Raw genomic sequence first — 19,782 nt, forward strand, 5'->3', positions numbered from 1 at the left:
GAAACCACATCTCCTTTCATCCCATCCACAGTGGAAAGGTCTCTGAGCGGGTTCTGAGGGGTCCCTCAGGGGCTGCAGGTTTTGGGGACAGCTTTGCTGGCAGGGGCGAGCTGTGCGCTGACGGGCTGCTTCACATCAAGGCTGTCCTTTGCAGGAGCAGCGCCTGGGCATTTGGGAATGCAGCACAAACACGTAGCTGCTAGGAAGCGTATCAGAAAACTTCACTGTTCCCAAAACCAGACACCACCAGGGTCACATCAAAGTACTACACACACCCCGAGGCCACCTGGGGCTGTCTGTGGGGACATCCAGGCCTCCCCCAGGCCGAGTCCCGACCGTGCCCGGCCATGGCGGGGAGCTGCGCTGCTCTACCTCCGCTCCCTACTCGGGGGACGGCGATGAAACGCCTCTCCCCGCTCCTCAGGCCGTGCCACGGCGGACCTTCGCTACGGAGGTGATGCCGGGAGGAAGGAGATGACGGGGAGGCAAAGAGCAACTCTCGCCCCGCTCCCGCCCCGCTCCCGCCCCGTTCCCGCCCCGCTCCCGCCGGGACGCGCCGCCCCACGCTGTTGTGTCCCCGCCGGGCGCCCGTTGCCGCTCCCGTCGCGAGCGGAAGCGGAAGCGGCGGCGGCCGCGTGCGGCGATGGCGGCCCGCGGTACCGCGCGGCGCGGGGCGGGTGGGGGGTCCGCCCGCGGCCCCGACCCGCAGGAGGAGCCGCCGCCGCCGCTCCAGGCCGTGCTGGTCGCCGACAGCTTCAACCGCCGCTTTTTCCCGATCTCCAAGGACCGGCCGCGGGTGAGAACTCTCCTCTGGGTGCTGCTGCCTGCGCCGCGCCGGTGCCTCCGGGGCCGCCTGTCCGGTGTGCACTGTCCCCGGGAGGCCGGGGCGCGCAGGGGTCTGGCGAGAGGCCGGGCTGGGTCGGGAGGGGGAGAGGCTTCTCCCGCGCTCCTGCGCTCCGGCAGCTCTCGGCCTCAGGAGTTCGTGTTCCTCGCTGGAGAGGCGACGAGGATCGATCGCTGCTGTGTCGGGCTCTTCGCTTCTCCATATGGCGTGGGAGCTGCGCTACCGGCTCCTGGTCTGCGGCTGGTGTGGGACCGTCAGCGGGTTTGGACAGCTTGTTTCTGATAAAGGAAAGAAACGAAATCTTGCCCCTTGCCAGCTGTAATGCATGAAAAAATATGGCCAGAAAAATGGAAGGGGGTAGTGCTTTAATTATCCATCTCAAAAGGCTGCGTGTTAAAAGAACATAAAAGGCTTCTGGAGACTTTAGGTCTAAATAATTGTCTCACCTTATTTGCTGATTAAGTGTTGGTGGTGCTTGTAATTATACACGCGAGCTCAGGCCTGAAATGAAACAGCACCAAAAATGAATCGAGGAATGGTATGCCATCACTCAGGTGTGACTCAGTAATTCAGTTTAATAAGTATGAGTTGAATCTCAAGTCAAGAGAGTACTCACTTCTCTTTAGGTTGGGGTTTTGTTCCCCTTGTTTAATTCTGGACACTCATATTACTATGGCTTCATCATTCATGTCTGGCAGGTTTTTCTTGAAGCAGTTGAAGCCTGAGTCAGGGAATCAGCACTTTTCCAGTCTCTGTCATTTATCTGAGTCTTCTTGAACAGTTTTCAGTGATAACTTCATTTTGTATGCCTTCCTTTCTGAACTGAGGATCTGCCCCTAGAAGATCACAAATTAGCTCTTACTGTTTAGATCAGCTCCATAAGATTTTTATAAAACCTGGTGGGGCAGTTACTTGTGTTATGTTTCTGGTACTATTGATGACATTATATCCCCAAGCTGGAAGGGGCTGTTTCTGATGTTGGGGTACTGAGTGTTTGTTCAACTATCTCTATGGTGTTTTGGTTTTTTTTCAGGCTCTTTTACCTATGGCAAATGTGGCCATGATTGATTATACCTTGGAGTTCCTAACAGCAACAGGAGTGGAAGAAACCTTTGTTTTCTGCTGTTGGAAGTCAGCTGAGATAAAAGAGCATTTGCAGTAAGAATCTCTTACTCTTTTCAGTTTTTATCATGGAACGTATTTGTCTGCCCTCCAACAAGCCTCAAAGGTCTCACTGATTCATATGAAAACTGTAAGAGACACCCTTTCAGCAGTGGTCTCCCAGCACATCTCAGAAAGTACCATCCCTGCTGTGTAGGAGGGTGGTTGTGCAGTGTTAGAAGGTTGAATGTTGTGGTTCAGTTCACTTTCTTGGTGTACCTGAGCCTGGCAACAGTGGGCTCACTGTCACAGCACTCCCTTATAGGTGTGGCACACACTGGGACACTGTGGGAACAGCCTCTTTATGCCTTCCTGATGTTTTTTTTCCCTTCTTCCAGAAAATCCAAGTGGTGCCGGCACACGTCTCCCAACAAGGTGCGCTTTGTCACCTCGGACCTGTACCGCTCCCTTGGGGACGTGCTGCGCGACGTGGACGCCAAGTCCCTCATGCGTTCCGACTTCGTCCTGGTCACTGGTGACGTGGTGTCCAACTTCAATATATCCAAAGCCCTGGAGGAGCACAAGTAGGTGCTGGAAGAGTGAATCTTGCCTGGTGTGCTGCAGAAGTAGCTCCCTGAGGAGTGTTCTCATAGCTGTGCCCTCCTTTTTCAGGTTGCGTCGTAAGATGGAAAAGAATGTGTCTGTGATGACGATGATATTCAAGGAGTCCTCACCTGGCCACCATGCCAGGTGCAAGGAGGATGACATTGTTATTGCTATGGACAGTGCCACAAACCGTGTCCTTCACTACCAGAGAACGCAGGGGCTGAAGCGGTTCCGCTTTCCTATGGTGCGTCTGGAGCCTGGCAGGTGGAAAAGGGCTGTGGCAGTGAGGCAGCCCACCCAGGGAAATCCTCCCTGAGTGAGGGCTGGGGAGCTGTCCTAGCTGCTCCTCCCGGAGGAGCAGATGATAGGAAGTAACTTGGGGTAAATGGCTTTTTCCCCCTTGATCTTTATTTGAGGCTTGGTGAAATCATGCTGGGACATGCATCTTTGTGCCTCATTCCAGTTTGAGCATGAGGCAGATGATTTCTCAGAGTTCAGGTTTTGACCATTATTTCCTTTCCATGGTGTAAACCAAGGGAGGGAGATTATTTGTGATATTGCAGGGGCTCCCAGTTTGGAGTGCATGTACCACTACCATACATAGACCATTTTTACCAAATCATTTAGGTTGGAAAAGAGCTGTGAGATGAGTCCAACCTTTGATCACCACATTATCAACTAGACCATGGCACATCCAGTCATTTCTCAAACACCTCCAAGAGTGGGACACCAGCACCTCCCTGGGCAGTCCATTCCAGTGTGTAACAGCCCTTTCCTTTTTGAAGTGTTGTTGAGCCTGACATGGGGTGGAATTACACCTCCTTTTACCTGTTTGTTCACCTAATAATGTAGTAAATGCTCTGTAAATGTCTGTGAAGACACTTTCTCCATGAGATAGATGGACCAGATTCTTTTTTCAACTCATAACTAAGGCTGTGATTGTATAATATTCTCATCCCCACATCAGTAATCAGGAGGTTATTTCATGTCTTCAAATGGAAGTACAAACCACCATAGAAAACAAAAAAAGGAAAAGCCAGAAGAAACAAAATGCAACAATACAAAACTGACCCCCAGCTGTAAAAATTGTATTTGGATTTATCAGTGGTTTTTTGTACAGTTGTAGCTCCCAGAGACTCCCAGAGGTAAGGAACCTCATCAAAAGTGATTGTTGGAAGTACAAGGTGTTTCTGGGAGACCTGCACTGTGTAGGGGCAGGGGCAGTCTCTGCGGGCTGACACTCAGCTCTTTGTGTGGTCAGTCTGTGCCTGCTGAGATTGGGTCTAGTGTAGATTGTAGATTTCTCTGATCCTCAGAGCTTCAGCTAGTTTAATAATTCAGTGAGTACTGCCCCTGCCTTATAGAAGGCTTTTAGGTTTGATACTGCATGAGGCACTCAGGTCACCTGAACTTTCTTCTTTCAGAGTCTGTTCCAGAACTCTATTGAGAACGTTGAGGTGCGCCATGACTTGCTGGATTGTCATATCAGCATCTGCTCTCCACAGGTGAGCCCTGCCCTTCCAAGGGTCCAAAATTCAGTCTGCACTGCTCCCTTGGTACTGCTGGTGTGCAGGGTGTGTGTGGCGTGAGTACCAGGTTTAGGCAACAGAACTGGCTGAGCGGACGGCCTGGATGACCATGTGGTGGAACACATGGGGGCTCTGTCTGTTTCTGGCATCCACTGCTCAAGCCCAGGCAGAACTACATGGTGGATGCATCCAGAGACTGGCTGGTTTGGCACAGAATGAAACTATTTCAGAAATAAGTTACTTCCCTTTGGATATAATAACATCTGTGGAGCAGTAGTGGTGGCTGTGCTGTGGAGAAGTGTCAGTACTTTTAAGCTGGTACCATGTTAGGGTAACATTCAGGGTTATTCTAGCTAAGGCTCGCTAACATAGATAAAGTTTGTATGCAGCCTTCCTTTGGGGGTGAAACTACAAAGTGAGGCTGGGAAAACTGCTTGGAAATGCTAAAGCAATGTCTTGCCCCTTTTGAAATCAGAATCTGTTAATTGATTCTGCAGGAGTAGTAGGGGGAGGAGAGGGCAGGGTCAATATTCCTAGCAGAAGGAGTCACAGCTTTATTCAAGGCAAGACCATCACTTTCCTATATTGTATAACTTGGCTCTAACTATAGTATTTCCATGTACTTTATTCCTGACAGGTGGCTGAACTGTTCACAGACAACTTTGACTACCAGACGCGGGATGACTTTGTGCGTGGCCTGTTGGTGAATGAGGAGGTAAGGAGAGAGTTGTTACAAGGGAGATCCTGTTACTTTGCCTTAGAGAACCTTCTGATGTGCCTCTGCCTGCCTGCCAGGTCCTGGGGAACCAGATCCATATGCATGTAACAACAGAAGAGTATGGTGCTCATATATGCAACCTGCTGATGTACGAGGCTGTGTGCTCTGACATCATCCGGCGCTGGGTTTATCCTCTCACTCCAGAGATGAACTTCACTGATGACAAGAACCAGAGTTACACCCACTCTAAACACAACATTTACCGAGGGGTGGATGTGAGCCTCGGCCATGGCAGCGTGCTGGAGGAGAACGTGCTCATCGGGCAGGGAACAGTCATTGGCAGCAACTGCTCCATCACCAACAGCGTTATTGGGCAGAACTGCAGGATAGGTGAGTGCAGGAGTGGGGCATGTGCCAGCCGTGCCAGGCCAGGGCACACATTTGCTGGAATTCAGTTTTTAAAGTGCCTTTTGCACTGATAGGTGGGTACTGATTGATTGCTAATGGGGAGAAAAGAGAAAAGCTTGGTTTTCCAGCAGAGGAAATAGATTAAGGTTTCCAGGGTACCATAATGAAGCTGGAAAGTACTTCATGCAAATTAGTTGTTTCAGCAGCAGAGAATGCATGACCTTTACTGATATAGAGTTATCAACCACCACCATCCTGCAAATGAGGGACATCTGTCCCCATTTTCATGAGCTGTTTCTTCCCCTATCATCTAACATCCATCATGCATCAAGGGGGTTGGGAGTCAGTAAGATGTAAGGCTTAAGTAAGCCAGTAAGACTCAGCAGTGTCAAAGAGCACCAGACAGCCTTCCTCAACATATTTGTACTTGGTGGTGTGTAACAGGTGATAAAGTGACTTTGGATGGAGCTGTTCTGTGGGACCGAGTGCACATAGCAGATAATGTGGAGATCCACCATTCTGTTATCTGTGACGAGGCTGAAGTGAAGGAGAAAGTAAAGCTAAAGCCCCGCTGTGTCCTCTCTTCTCAGGTGAGCTGATTTATGTCTGTTCTGCTTTCTGCCCCTCCTGGCAGGTCACTTATCTTACACTGTACTATTCCAGAACACAGGGCTGCCCCAAGCCTTTTTGCAGAGGTTGAGATTGTGCTACTGCTCCCACCCTTTTCTTCCCTCTGCTTGGCTGGGGCAGTATAATATGGAAAGTGGCAGTGCTGGTGTCTTCAGTTACACTTATTAGTGACAGCTTGTCTGCAGCTGCTGGTGGAGGTACAAAGGGGCAGTCACAGTGTTTGTTATTAAGATGTGTTTCACATATTTTCAGGTAGTAGTAGGTCCTGGCATCACCCTCTCTGAGGGCACAGTGATCTCTCTGCACCCCCCAGATGAGGAAGAAGAGGATGATGACCAGTTCAGTGATGATTCTGGTGTGAACAAGGAGAGCAAAGTGAAACTGAAAGGTATGAGAGTCTCTGTCTCCATGCACTAAAGCTGTGCAGAAGGATTTGTCTTCCATTATCTTTTGGGGTCTTTACCAGCACCATTCCAGTCACTGCAGTGCTAGGGTGGAGCTTAGAGCTGCATTCAGCCTGGAACCTATGGGTTTTCATCAGGGAAAGCAAGGATACTCAGCTGAGTCCAAGGGCTTTGTCCTTGTGAAGTGCTGTTGCTACAGTGTGGGTTTGTCAAGGGATCTAAACATGGTCTGCCAAATGTTGCTGCTGTAAGAAGGAGTAAGTCACTTGTCAAGGCATGTGAAGAAATGAAAGCTGAAATCCATGTACCTCTGCAGAAGTCCCAGCTCCCTCCTGATGAAGGTTCTGTAGGGGCAGTAACATGCAGGTTATACAGTCTATTTCAGGTTTGCCTGTAAGCAGATCTGCTACATCCACACTCTGATTGCTGATTCTTTTCCAGGTTACAATAAAAAGGATGTAGGCTCAGAGGGCAGAGGCTATCTCTGGAAAGCAGATGACAAGAATGAAGAGGATGAAGAAGAGCAGAGGCAAAGCCTATGGGGTGAGGAGAAGTTTAGTGTGGTCACCTGGGGCTGAGCAGACAGGTGTGTGTTGGGGAAACCAGCCAAGTGGGATGCTGGTGATTGTGTCTAGAGGAAGACTTGGGCTTTGTGAAGCAGACTGGCTCCAGATACCATCTATGTGTGCGGGAAGGTGAGAGTTAAAAGCAGGTCATGGACCAGATTCTCTCTACCTGGGCTCTGTGGAAGCTGTTTGTTAGATATTTGTCTTGCACTAACACACAGAGCTGTCTGCTGGCAATGCTGCACCATGGGGCACCAGCCCCTCCCTCAGATGGGAATATGCTTTGGCTATTCCAGGTGCTGCTGGCTTTCTTCCTGCCAGTGGCAGTGTCTGCTGACATTGCTCCATTGTGACTCAGCATTCTGCACAAAATGCAGTTCCTTCTGTCCGTGTCCTTTGTTGTCTGCCTGCAGACTCCCAAAAATCCCATTATCCTCGTGCCTGCTGTAGTGTTCCCTCTGCAGCAAATCTAATCATCTGGACCTGTAAATAGAAGCTTCCTTGCAAGGACAGATAGTTGCTGACTTGGTTGGGAAGTCCCTGGGACGCCTGGTTCCTCATGGCATATGATGGTTGCAGCTTTTGAGTGCTGAATGCTGCATCTTGTCCTTCCTCAGGCCCAGCTATGCACTCAGAGGAGGAGAGTGAATCTGACAGTGACCTGAGCATGGGCTCTGAGGAGCCAGACAGTCGGGCAGCTTCCCCTCAGCTGGATGACATCAAAGGTGAGATGGCCTCTGAAGAAGTACAGTGATTCTGTAGATACTGCAGTGTGTGAGGTTTGTGCTGCCTTCTCTGGATGTATTGGAAAATTTGTGCACCTCTGTGATATGTTGTTTCCTGATCTCACTTCCTGCATTTTCTACAGAGTTCATTAATATTCCCTGTATCACTGCTGGGTTAACCCAGAGCAGTCAAGGATAAGAAACTAGCAAAGAGTCTCCATCTTCCTCATTCCTCATCACTGGACCTTCATGAAAGAACCTCCCTGAGTGTCATTGCCCAATTTTAGAGACTATGGGAAGGTCCACTAGAGTTTCTCTGTATGGACAGCTTAGTACTGTAATCACTCTGAAGAAATAAATGTCCTTCTAGGAGTTTCCTCTTTAGGCAGAGATGTTTTGGTTTTCTGTTTTGTTGTGTTAAGCTTACCTAGATTTGAAAGAGGTTCAGGCCAAATTGGAAAAACCCAAAAACTCTCTCTTGTTGGAATATCGCCTCAAAGGAAATAAATCAATAAATTTTAGACTTGAATTAATACTTTCAGTTATGGGAAGATGAGGTTTGTCTGAGTAGAAAAGGCTAGATTGTGAAAGTATAATAGAAACTCTGCTCTAAAAGGCTGCAGAGGTAAATAGCTTTGTACTGGTTTCTGTGCATAGATCAGTGACATGTAGTAGGTGGTTTCTCCTTTGTTTGAATTATATCCCACTATTTATAAGTATAGTTGCTGTGGGTTTGTGTCAGTGTACAGAGAACAAATAAACATCTGTGTCAGAATGCCTTTTTTGTGAGGGGCATCATTCCTTCAGTAATGAGCAGTTTGGAAATCTGTGCTTTTCCCTCGTGTCTAACTGCCTGTCCTTTCTTTCATTAGTTTTCCAGAACGAGGTTCTGGGTACGTTACAAAGGGGTGAAGAAGAAAACATTTCCTGTGACAACCTGGTCCTGGAAATCAACTCCCTCAAGTGAGTTGGGGATGTCCTTAGGGGTCCTTGGTGTATCCTTAGGGATATTGTCCCTTTTGCTGAACAGCAGGGATTGACAGCAGGCATGTCAAAAGAAGAGGAGAAACCACGTGAATTCCCATTGCTAGACATTTTATCAGTAAGGAGCATGAGAAATGCAGCTTAGACATCATGACTGAATGACAGCAGGAGTTGATGGGGAGCACCAGCTGCACCTCTAGCATCCTTGGTGGTTAGGCTTTTCCTGCCCCCTCTCTGTAACAAGAGATTGAATTGCTGCTGAATAACTGTGGACTGAGGAGAAAAGGCCAGTTCTTGGCACGACTGCCTGGAAGTTCATGCAGGGTCTGTTGCTCTGGGCATTGCAGCATTCAGCCAGCTGCCTGCAGCTGGGGCTGTGCTGTGGTGTGACTTGTGCACAGTATTTTTACAGCAGCAAGTCTACAACACATATTTAGAGTGCCTTTTATTTAGTGTTTCTCAAATCCAAACCTGTGTGCTTTCTTTTGTGCAAGAGCATTCCTACAGCACTCTGCTAAATGTGAGGGTGCTGTCCCTGCAGCAGCTTGTTCCAATTGTGATAACAGATTTTCAGGACTTATGGCCTTATGCAGAGTCTGATGCAATACAAAGTGATTTTATTATCTGAATATTTGGAAAACCAAATAAACAAATAAGAGTATGAAAATCAGATTTTCTACTCTATCTCTGTGAATAGCCACAGTCTGCCGAGATCAGACAGTGTGAAATGTTGAAATGTTGCCTTTTTAATTTTAGGTATGCATATAACATTAGCCTGAAGGAGATGATGCAGGTGCTCAGTAAAGTGATCCTGGAGTTCCCACTGCAGCAGCTGGATGCAAACCTGGACTCCCAGAACTATTTCTCAGCGTTACTTCCTGTGAGTCCTGCTCCATTTTACTCTTCTTTGGGCTTGTCTCCTAGTGTGTAACAGTCTTTCTGTGTGCCCTAAGTAGTTCCTGCCTGAGAAATCCCTTTTGTTTAACCCTGGAGCCACTTGAACTCCTTGAGTTCATGAGCCTCTTTGTCTTCTATAGAAATAAAAATGAACTGAAACTGTTGTTCCTGTTTGACAGAGCTCAGCTGAGACTGTAGGTGTGGGAGCTCTACTTCAGTACCTGTGGTTGTTTCTGTTGCCTGTGTGACACAGTAGAAGTGCATAATTTGTAAAAGAGAAAAGAGGAGGTCTGTTAGAGATGTCTTTACAGGCTTGAATTCCAGCAACCCAGTTTCAATCCATCTCAAGTCCTGTCTCTGGGGCAATGGGGAGCACTCCTCTCCCAATGGGATCCTTTCCAAGGTCTTATTTTACTGCATACCATAATTGGTGCCAATTTTTTTTCCAGACAAATGCCAAGGCACGATATTGTTGTCTTTGTGCAAAGATAAAGTTCTGCTTTATTGCTAGGGACATGGGTTGTGTAGTTGAGTGTACCAATTTCAATTTCCTGCCTTATGGCAGAAAAAGTAGGGTAGGACCTGTTTTAAAAAGCAGACAGTCTTCTCTTAATGGTTTTGTTCACCCCAGCTGAAGTCATTGTAGTATCTTTGTCTCCTTGTTACAGTCCACTTATGTATTTGACTTTGCAAACTACAGATTCTGAAAATGCTCTTTCAGAATGAATAGGTCTGACACATGTTTGGGACAGACTACTTTTTTTTTAGGACTACTTTTTTTTTAGGAGATTGAGAGGAACACTAGACTTCCTCGTAATCCTTTCTCTGAGGAAGTATGTGCTTTCAATTGATGGGAAAGGGTGGAAAACTAATTCTCCTTTGTGTAGGTGTAAGCATGCTACTTAATTCACCTCTTGGACGTGTGGAGATGCCTTCTGCAGAAAACATCCATGTAAACTGATCTCTTCTTCAGATGGCTTAGTGAGGTTTTGCTGCTCACTCTGTTTAAATTCTGCTTGCTTTTGTTCATTTTTCCAGACTGTTTTCTTGAATAGCATGTCCTGTCCTTGAAAAAGAGAATTGAAGGAGGAGGACTGAAGAAGATGTTGGAGCAGGTGTTAGATTCTGAGGGCAAAGCAGTACATCTAGACAACAGCTTGTGTGGGATTGGTAGCTATATAGGATGGGGTTTTTTTTAATCCCAGCTGGGATATGGCATCTCTTGGTCTCTCAGATTAGGCTCTTAACTGTAGCATGAGTGGGAAAGGAGAATTTCACTGCAGCACTCAGTCAGAAGATGTTCTAGTCTGGGATGAAGCATATAAATGAATAAAGTTTTGTGTAATTGCCCCAAACCCCTAGAAGATGAAGACAGTGGTAGTAGGTGAAGAGTTTCTCTGGGTAACTTTGTCCATATCTTTGTCATCAAAGGAAAGCTAATGCTTTAGTAATAATCAAAATGTGATGTTTAGAGTGGCCATGTGTCATGCCATGTGGCATTTGTCTAGGCAGGGAATTGTGTTCATTTATGAAAAAAATTACCCTTAGATTTATCAAATAGAGCCAGGTGTCAAACCAATTGACCATCATGGCAGCCACTTTCTCCAGATTCTCCCTTGTAAAGAACAACCAGGAAATTTCTTAGAGAATCCTTCACTGTGTTCAGGATTGCTGTGCTGGCTTTCTGCACTGCATTCAGCATGATCACAGTGTCCTGGTGAGCTACAGGTGTGTTCACTTGCACTCATGGTGTTTGTCACTGTTACAATAACCCAGTATTTGGGGTGAGATATACCTCTAATAGATGTAGTGACCCAGCCTTCAAAGGCTTGTTAAACACACATCACTGTTCTTCTGAGGCAGCAGCTTTGTGTATTTACCAGCAGTGCTCTGCAAAGATCAGTTCTTCAGGTAGAAGTTGTACAGCATCTGGAACAGTGGCTTCTCTGCAACTTGCAATTCCCTGGTTAGTAAAAAGTGCACTCCATTAATTTACTAATTCTTATTTACACTCTGCAAATCCCAAGCACAGGCTTGGTATAGGTTAGTACATAATGAAAATAGTTGTTGCTGAAGTTTGCAGCTAAAACTGCCTCAGGCAATAGCAGTTTTGGGCTGAGAGCAGCTCATGATGAAGTAGTTATGGAAAAATGTTATTTTGTGTGAGATGGGGCTACCTGCATTCTGAGAGTGATGGGTATCAGGAGCCCACTGAACCTTACAGACCTGTTTTATGTTTCTCACTCTCTTTGTAGCTCAACTCTGACCAAGAGATGCTGAAATAAGATGGGTTGCTTATATAAAACCTATGGTAGGGCAGTCCCAGGCAGCTCAGGAGGGGAAATTGTGGGAATGCCATAGTTGTGATGTATGATTTGACTTGAAACCACACTATGTGGTCTGAAGTGCTGGCCCCTGAGCATGAAGCTCTGAAGTGTTGCAGCAATTTTAGGAAACAAGCATCTGGTAAAGGATATGCCCGTGGGTATTTTTTTCAGATGAAACATGGAGGCTTGACAAGTAGAGGTATCCAGTTTGATGTGTGTCAGACATCTCGTTCAGCTCTTGTGCAAGTTGTAAAGCAGAGAAGGTGCAGAAATAGACCTTTCCTAGAGCTACAGACCTTTCCCAGAACTGGGATTCTGTAATGGAGTGCATGTGAACACACCGCGGGATTGCTTATTTGGAGACCAGATGGATTTCTGCTGTCACTGAGGCCATTGATGGTGATCAGCCCAAATGCTGTTTACCACTACCCCCACTAGCACCAGTTACAGGGCAGTGCATGTTCTCAACTTGACATGGTATATTTTTTCTTCTTTCCCTTTTCCAGCAGCAGGCATGCTGAATTGAGTCCTGGGGTTGTGAGTGTTTTCTGTATAAATAACCTGCTTTCAGAAACTCAGTAGCTTCTGGTTAGGTTTGTGCCTGCTTATGATTTAAAGGTGTTAATAGAAAAGTATTACAAAGTGTTTCTTAGCCTGGAATAAACTTTCCAGTAGGATAACTTTCTTATCCAGTAGTAATAAGAATGGGGAGATGGTTGTAGAGGAGGGAAGAGTGTTTAGCATTAAACATTTTGCTAAAGTACCTCCTGTAAATATGCCACAGAACCCTCAGTTGTTTTATTGTCATACCATGATGATTACCATGATGATCAGGATCATTCTGTGCTGTTACTGTTGTTCCTTAAACCAGTCAGTCTACCACTGTACAGATGAGTTTGCTTGGACTAATCCCTTCTTTGTTTCTGCTTGAGGGATGCAAGTTCCAGCAGGGTTGCATAGCAGATGTGTCTGCAGAGGTGATGGAGTGCAGTACTGCAGAGTAGATGAGCCCTGTTACTGTTTCCTAGCTGAGGCTGTCTCTGGTGGCCCACACCAGCCTGGACTACCCCAGAGCCTGGGTTGTAGCTCTGCTGTGTGTCCTGGAGCTCTCCCTCTCCCAGGTCTGTGCTTGTTAACAGTTATCCTGGACAGTAAAATGCTGATTAACCCCAAATTTAGGTGGCTCAAAGCTTCTTCATCACACCCCAAGCCCCTGTGAATTGCAGTTTCCCTTCAAAACAAACCAGATTTGTTCTGTAAGGAGACACTGCTGAAGGCACAGCAGACTTGTGTATCTGTGCAGGCATGCCAGGGGTGTAGTTCCAGGATCACCTGCTGTTGAATTACTCCGTTTAAAAAGATGTGGAACTCTGATTTAATTTCCTGCAATGCTTTTGTAGGATGGTCAGGTCATGATGTGGCCAAAGAAGAATTTTTGTATCTTATCCAAGTTCTGATACCTTTTAAAATTTTTATGGATGGGGATCTAAGTATTACCTCCTATCCCAGATTCAGGTCAGTGTGTGCTGCTTCGCAGAGCTCTCTGCTGCATATTTCCCAGATATGTACAACAAGGGAAAGAGCTGTGGGGGACTCAGAAATATTGTTTGAAGAGGCAGCACTAAAATCATTAAACTTAAGACTTCAAGAAAAATAAGCCTTGGAGGAGAGAACAACTAATAGTGTAACAATTTCTTGTCCTTTATCCTTCCCACTCGTTCCCTGCAGCAGGCTTCAGGATCCAAACAAGCCTCTGGGCACACAGCAAATGTGTGATTTGCACTTAGGGGCTGCTCTGACACGTTCCTGTTTTAGGGGTGGTTGTTTTTCACTGTTCACTTCTACTCAGCTGGTAATTAACCTGGCATTACCTTTTTCTATGTTTCCTTATTCGTCCTTCTGCTTTGAAGGAAAATTCCACTGAAATGTCAGCTGCTCTGTGGGGGGAGGCTGTGAGTAGCATGTAGGTATCTCTCCTTATCAGTCTGCAGTGAAGAGATTTTGTTTGAACAACAGACTCCATTGAACAACATTCATTGTGATGATCTAGTATTCCATCTAGAGAGGCAAAAACAGGAAAACTAATAGATATTCTGAAAGCTCAGTAAAACCAGGTTCTCTTCTCACATGTGAAACTCAATATTATCTGTTTCATGGACAGAGAGGGTCAAATACCTGAAGTAGTGAGCTGAATAGCTTCATAAAATGCTTCCCTGGGTCACTTGGTGTAACACAGCTGAGACACTGGGCTGAGTGCACCCATCCATCTCAGCTCAGGAGCTCTTCTGTGTTTTCTCCCTGCAGCTGTTGAAGAACTGGACCCCGTTGTTTAAGAACTACATAAAACGAGCATCAGATCACTTGAATGCCTTATGTGCCATTGAGGAATTCTTCTTGGAACATGACAGTCTCTGCACATCGATAGCTAAAGTGAGTATCCTCTCCCAAATCTGTTTTTGCTAGATTCACAGTGGAATGCATCTTATTTACATCATCACCTCTCTGCTTTAAGGGAGAGAATTTTGGAGTCTCAGTGGAGAGGGTGTGTAGAAAATCCATTTATAACAATTTGTTAAAAAAAAAAATAGTTCTGTGTCTGCCTGTGCCTCTGAGGGAGCACAGCTGAAGGTGAGTATTAATTACCAGCCTGCAGCCTGTGGGGAGCTATTATTTTGCAGCTTCCAACATAGATGCCCTTGTTGTGTGACACTGGAAGAGGCGAGGCCAGAGACTCGCTCTAGAAGAGCTTCTCTTCATTTATCTCTCCGTGGTCCCTGGGATCTCACTGCTAAATGGTTTATCCTACTTTGGAGTGCAAAACACAAAAGCTGGGAATAAAAGTGGAATTTTATTCAGGCTGAGCTAGTTATGAAATAGGGAGCAAAGGAAAGCTGTCATGTGGCTTATTATCTGTCTCCCTACTTCTGAGAATTTTCATATATTCCTCCTCACCATCCTTTACAAATATTTTGTCCCTACATTCTGTCTGCCTTATCACATGGAAAGCATTTGACTTGGATTACAAGGCTCCTTTAGCAGCAACTCAGGAAGCCCCTGTCTGTTTTGGAGGAGCTCTCCTAGAGCCTGCTTAACTCTTGATTCTTCAAAAAAGAGTAATCCTAACTTCTCCTACCGGTGCTTCTGGCTGATGGCAAAGCACTTAGGACTGGAGCCAAAAGCCTTCAGTTTGGTGTGCCAAAATGTCCTTGAATTACAGCAATTGTTTGGCATGTGTCCATTGTTCTAGGGGCCTGAGTTTCCCTAGAGGCTGGGAATTGAAGTGACACTTTATATTTGGAGTTGGCAGCCAGCTTTGTTAGCGCTCTGCTGCAAGGAGGCTGATGCAAAGTGCCTGCTCTGCCTGAGCACAAAGGCACCCTGAGAAAGCCTGATGGCCTCGCTCACAGGGCAGGGGCTTGAGCTGAGCAATGACCAATTGCTTTGACACCTGCCATAAGGCACTGCAGAGAGAGAGCTGGCAGGAGGAGGGGCACAGCTGGACAGGTTCATGCTCCTCTGCACGTGTTACTGCTGAATGTGAGCCAGCATCAGTTGCTTGTTGGATCTGCTTTGGGGATGGTGTTTGGGTTGCTTTAAAAAGAGAACTTAGGTCTTGAACTGATATCCTCTGTGACCCCTCATTGCCCACTGCTCTCAGTCCTACCCAGCATCCTCAAAGCTGATGCTGATGGAGCTTGAACTTTGACTCATTATGTGTCACAATATCTGTCAGGAACATAAGGCTTGGTAGGAGAATCACGGTTATTTTTAACAGTAGAAGGAAAACGAAGCAGACTGAGTGCCTTCTGGTGAACACGGAGCTGAGAGACACAGATTACGTGCAAACTTTGTACTTGGACGTGAGCTAGTCCCAAAAGAGTTTATAGAGAGCCTGTTGCTCTTTTCTAATTGATGCAGGTGTTGATGACATTTTACCAGCTGGAAATTCTGGAAGAAGATGTAATTCTCAATTGGTTCTCTTTGCGGGACACGTCTGACAAAGGAAAGCAGCTTCGTAAAAACCAACGGGTGAGTCCCAAAGGTGTTGGGAGAGGCTGGGCTGGGGGGAGACAGACAGACAACAGCTGCTGAAAGAAACTTCCAGTAAAGTTTGGTGTCGCTGTCACCTTCTGTGGAGCAGCTGCCATAACATGGTAGGCCAAGAAACACACCAGTGCACTGAACACTCATCAACACAGATTTGTTCTCCAGAACAGTTTCTGTGCATTCTGCCATAATCATCCTGTTTGGATAAGGAATGGAGGTAGTGTGAGGATTGTTTCTAGTGGGCTCTCTGTAGCACTCTGAGGCCAGCACTTTCTGGAGTAGCAGCACGGTTTCTCTAAGCCAACACCCATTTGAAATGGGCTTTAGGCCAATGCCCTGTGTGCTGGCCCCATGCAATTCCTTTGAAGCTTTCATTCCTGGCTCAGCAGTCCCTTCACATATATTTCTAAGCATTTGCTGTACTGAGTAGTTTCATTTGGCTTCTGTTGCAAGGAGCATATAAACTTCCCTCCTCCATCAGGCAGAACTTTGTGCTGCAGTTTGGCTGAGCCCTGTTCCAGTCTTCCTCCCTGGATCTGGAAGAGAAGTAGAGGGAAAAAACCATCTAAAGAACAACTTTGTTCAAGACCTTTGCAAAGTCAGCTATTAGTATAGGTCAGCAGTGCTTTCAGCTGCTTGTTCAAGCCCAGTTAAAACGTAAAATGAGCTGCCTTTTTAATAGCAGTTTCTGAGGGACAAGTTTTTTTCCCAACAGAGTTTTCCTAACATGTGAGCTAAGGTGCAGCTGCCATCTCTTTGCCCTGAAGCTCTGAAAACCTCTCAAGCTTTTGTCTTTGCTGAGTGTTGGAGGGATTGTCTGACTGGAGGAATCTCCTTTAGGAATTTAATCAGTCTGCATTTGTCTGTGGCATCCCAGTGGTTTTTCACCTAATTGTCTCTTGCTCCCTCAAACTGCCTCCATTTCTGTTTCTCCTGGAAATACTTTCTTGTGCATGGTGGTCATGCTCACTCACACAGTGTATATTGGTTGAGCATTTCCAGGATCTCCTTGGTGTCAGTTGTTACCCAATTATGTTTCATTCTCTCTGCAGCTCCAGAAGTTTATCCAGTGGCTGGAGGAGGCAGAGGAGGAGTCGTCTGACGGCGACCAGGACTGACATGGTGGCTCAGCATGAGAAGAGGCTCTCACTGCCTTTCTGGGCCAAGTGGGCAGGGCAAGATCAATGCCAGTGCATGGTGTATAGATGTGGGGCCTGACATCGAAGTGACTGACAATCCCATCATTAATTCAGTTGTGTGTTCCCAACTTTGCCACTTCCCTCCCTCCCTCCCTCATTTGCACCTTATGTTGCAACCCAGTATAAAAACGATAAGGGAAAAGCAGGAGGCGGTGATACCTAAAATCCCTCTGGAGCCTGGATATGATGTACTATAAGCTATCTTTTGGGAGGTCCTTGTTACTAATACAAAGGGAGAGAGTAGATGCAGATGTATACAATGCCCCTGTAGATCTAACCATCAGGGTTGTGGAAGAATGGTGGTACAGTTGAGGTATTTGGAGTCATTATTGCTTCTGGAGCTAAGGGAACTCCTGCTGAAGAGACACCGGCAAGGTTGGTGAGTAAGAGCACGTGGATTAGGATCTGGAGTGCAGGACTAGAATTCAGGAGTTCTTGTGCCTAAAGAAGATGCAGCTGTCTGAGGATGCCCAAGGCATTTTGCAGCCTAGAAGGCACTTCTGTGATCTTTCCAAAAGGGAAAATCTCTTGCCATCTGCCATGCTAGGATCTAACACAAATTGCACAGTGGAGTTGGTAAAACCATGTGTTTCCTGTGCTGTAGAACTGGGGGTGGTGTGTGCTCAGCTTCCCCACAGGGTTGGTTGATGGCTGTACCGATCACCATATCCTGCATGTGATCATTCTTCTGTGCCCCCAGCTTAGCAGACATGGCTTAGAGAAGTGTCTGTTTCTTAATTTTTTTTTATGAAAAGGGAGCAGAGGTGCCTGGCTCCTCGTGCTGCACCAACTACACTTGTATTTTGCCCTGGGGGCATTGACTGCACCAGTTGCTTTGAGGAGAATGCAAGTTACGAAGTTCTGCTCCAGCGTGAAAAGGAGCGAGTGGTATTTCCTTCAGCAGCACACAGCCTGTGTATCCACATGATTTCAGTTATATAAGCTTGCTTACTTCATGGCCGTTTATTTATTTGAAACTTCCCTCAGACAGCAGGGAAAGTGCTGCAGACCCACTGTGAGGCTCTGCAGCTGCAGAGCAGCTCGGCAGGCAGCAGGGAGTGAGTGTGCCTCTGGCTCACAATGTGTGGCAGCAGCAAGGCCGTTAAGAAGAGCTTACTTGGAAGTGTCACTGTGCTGCTTTCTCCCTGCTCTCAGCAGTGAAAAGGGTACTGCGACCATCAGGTTGTGTTCATAGGTGGGTTATTTGTTGGATGTGCTGACCTAGCCTCTGCCCCTTCAGGAGGAGCATGGAATAAATCCTTTGCAGGGGGAAATGCACTGGAGCTGCCCACTCAGGATATTTACTTGGCCGTTCCATGGTGCCACAATTGTCAGTGAGGGGACAGCATTGGATGCTGGAGACCAGGGATACTGCCTCTAAAAAGGTGATGTTCAGGCAGGGCCATCTTGTGCACTCACACTATCAGTTGCCAGGATTGTGCATAAATGTCCTTGTTTTCTGACATTGCAAACTCAGTCTTGTAAATGTTGGGGAAATAGTTGGTATCTGAATTTTCTGTATCTGCCAATATTTAATTCAGGGAGCAAATAAAAACTATCCTGGTGTTACCATCTTGTTTGCTTTTTTTGACTTGAAATTGTATGTCTCCAGTTTTACATGCCTGAGCAGGGCTTCATGTGTAAGTTAAATAACTCATCACTGCTTTTTCCTCAGATTTTAAGCACACAATAGCCAGGTAGGAAATCAGCACAGCATTGCATTGGTGAAAGTGTTTGATGGTAACTCATGAGCCCTGTCTGCAGCTAGAGAACAATTCATTAAAACTTCTGAACTTGGAATCCTGCAGTGGGTGAGGTTTGGTTTTGTACAGAATTATGTTGCAAAGATGAATCTTAAATCCAAAGAAATCTGTTATCATTTGTCATTATGGGAATTTATAGGAATGTTGGCTGATACGTCATGCATTGTGTCCTCCTGATGCTGGGAAATAAGAACTGGCAGAGGCAGGGAACTGGCAGAGGCAGCTACAGAAAAACCATTTACAAACCAGCTGCAAGACTTGGTAATTTTAAAATCTCCTTGGACATCTCAAATATTATTTTTTCCTTTTACAGGGTAAAGATTGGCTTAAGAATAAATTTAACATGTAGTGCTGTAAATGGCTCTTTTTTGCCAGAAGTTCTTGATTATTTCTGCCAAGTAACAATTCCACTTTTGTTTTTTCCACATTCCTTCTTCCTTTGCTCCAACTCTGTGGTATCAGCTGCTTTTTACCTGAGAGTTAAAATCCAAGGGGAGAATGTTGCTCTATGGCCACATCCTTCAGGCGTTGGTGGTGTGTGTGGTGGGGTAGTTTTACAGATGCCAAGAATAGAGTAGCAAAAAGAAAACAAATTAGTACACTTGATACTCTCCAAGGTGGAGTTCTGGCATGGTGCAGCATCCTTATGTACTGATACGTGTTGTACTTTTTAAAGGAGCATTTATTCCATTGCTGAAATGTAGGGTGGGCTTGGTGCTTTGTTGTTGCCTCAGTCAAGATGGTTTTTTGTTTGGAAGGCTAGAAATGCCTTTGAGAGCAATTTTGAATGGATGTGGAATCATTGCTGCCCATCTCTGAGCAATGTAAGCAGTTAAGTACTTTATTTTCCTAAGGCTATAGTAACCAACTTGTCTGCCTTCCCATCTGACAGTCTGACAGGGAGAGATGATGGATGGATGGATGGATGGATGGATGGATGGATGGATGGATGGATGGATGGAAGGAACCTGGTGTCCCTCTATCAAACATACAACTTTAGTTAACAATAGTAACCATTTTAAAAGAAGATAATA

General features: G+C 46.2%; 1 protein-coding gene across 1 annotated transcript; it reads left to right on the forward strand.

Annotated features, from left to right (window-relative positions):
* Nucleotides 1–643: 643 nt before the first annotated feature.
* On the forward strand, nucleotides 644–18,557 carry EIF2B5 (eukaryotic translation initiation factor 2B subunit epsilon). The gene is made up of 16 exons (XM_054282631.1): nucleotides 644–796; nucleotides 1,878–2,002; nucleotides 2,344–2,529; nucleotides 2,618–2,795; nucleotides 3,976–4,056; nucleotides 4,718–4,795; nucleotides 4,876–5,188; nucleotides 5,651–5,796; nucleotides 6,089–6,224; nucleotides 6,682–6,783; nucleotides 7,424–7,531; nucleotides 8,404–8,494; nucleotides 9,272–9,395; nucleotides 14,044–14,169; nucleotides 15,658–15,768; nucleotides 16,839–18,557. Exons 1-16 carry the CDS (start codon nucleotides 644–646, stop codon nucleotides 16,902–16,904), a joined length of 2,124 nt encoding a protein of 707 aa, XP_054138606.1. The 3' UTR covers nucleotides 16,905–18,557.
* Nucleotides 18,558–19,782: the final 1,225 nt, after the last annotated feature.

The sequence above is a fragment of the Melozone crissalis genome, unplaced genomic scaffold (assembly GCF_028551555.1).
Source record: "Melozone crissalis strain CALT ecotype California unplaced genomic scaffold, PUWL_Pcris_2 ptg000034l_1, whole genome shotgun sequence".
NCBI lineage: Eukaryota > Metazoa > Chordata > Aves > Passeriformes > Passerellidae > Melozone > Melozone crissalis.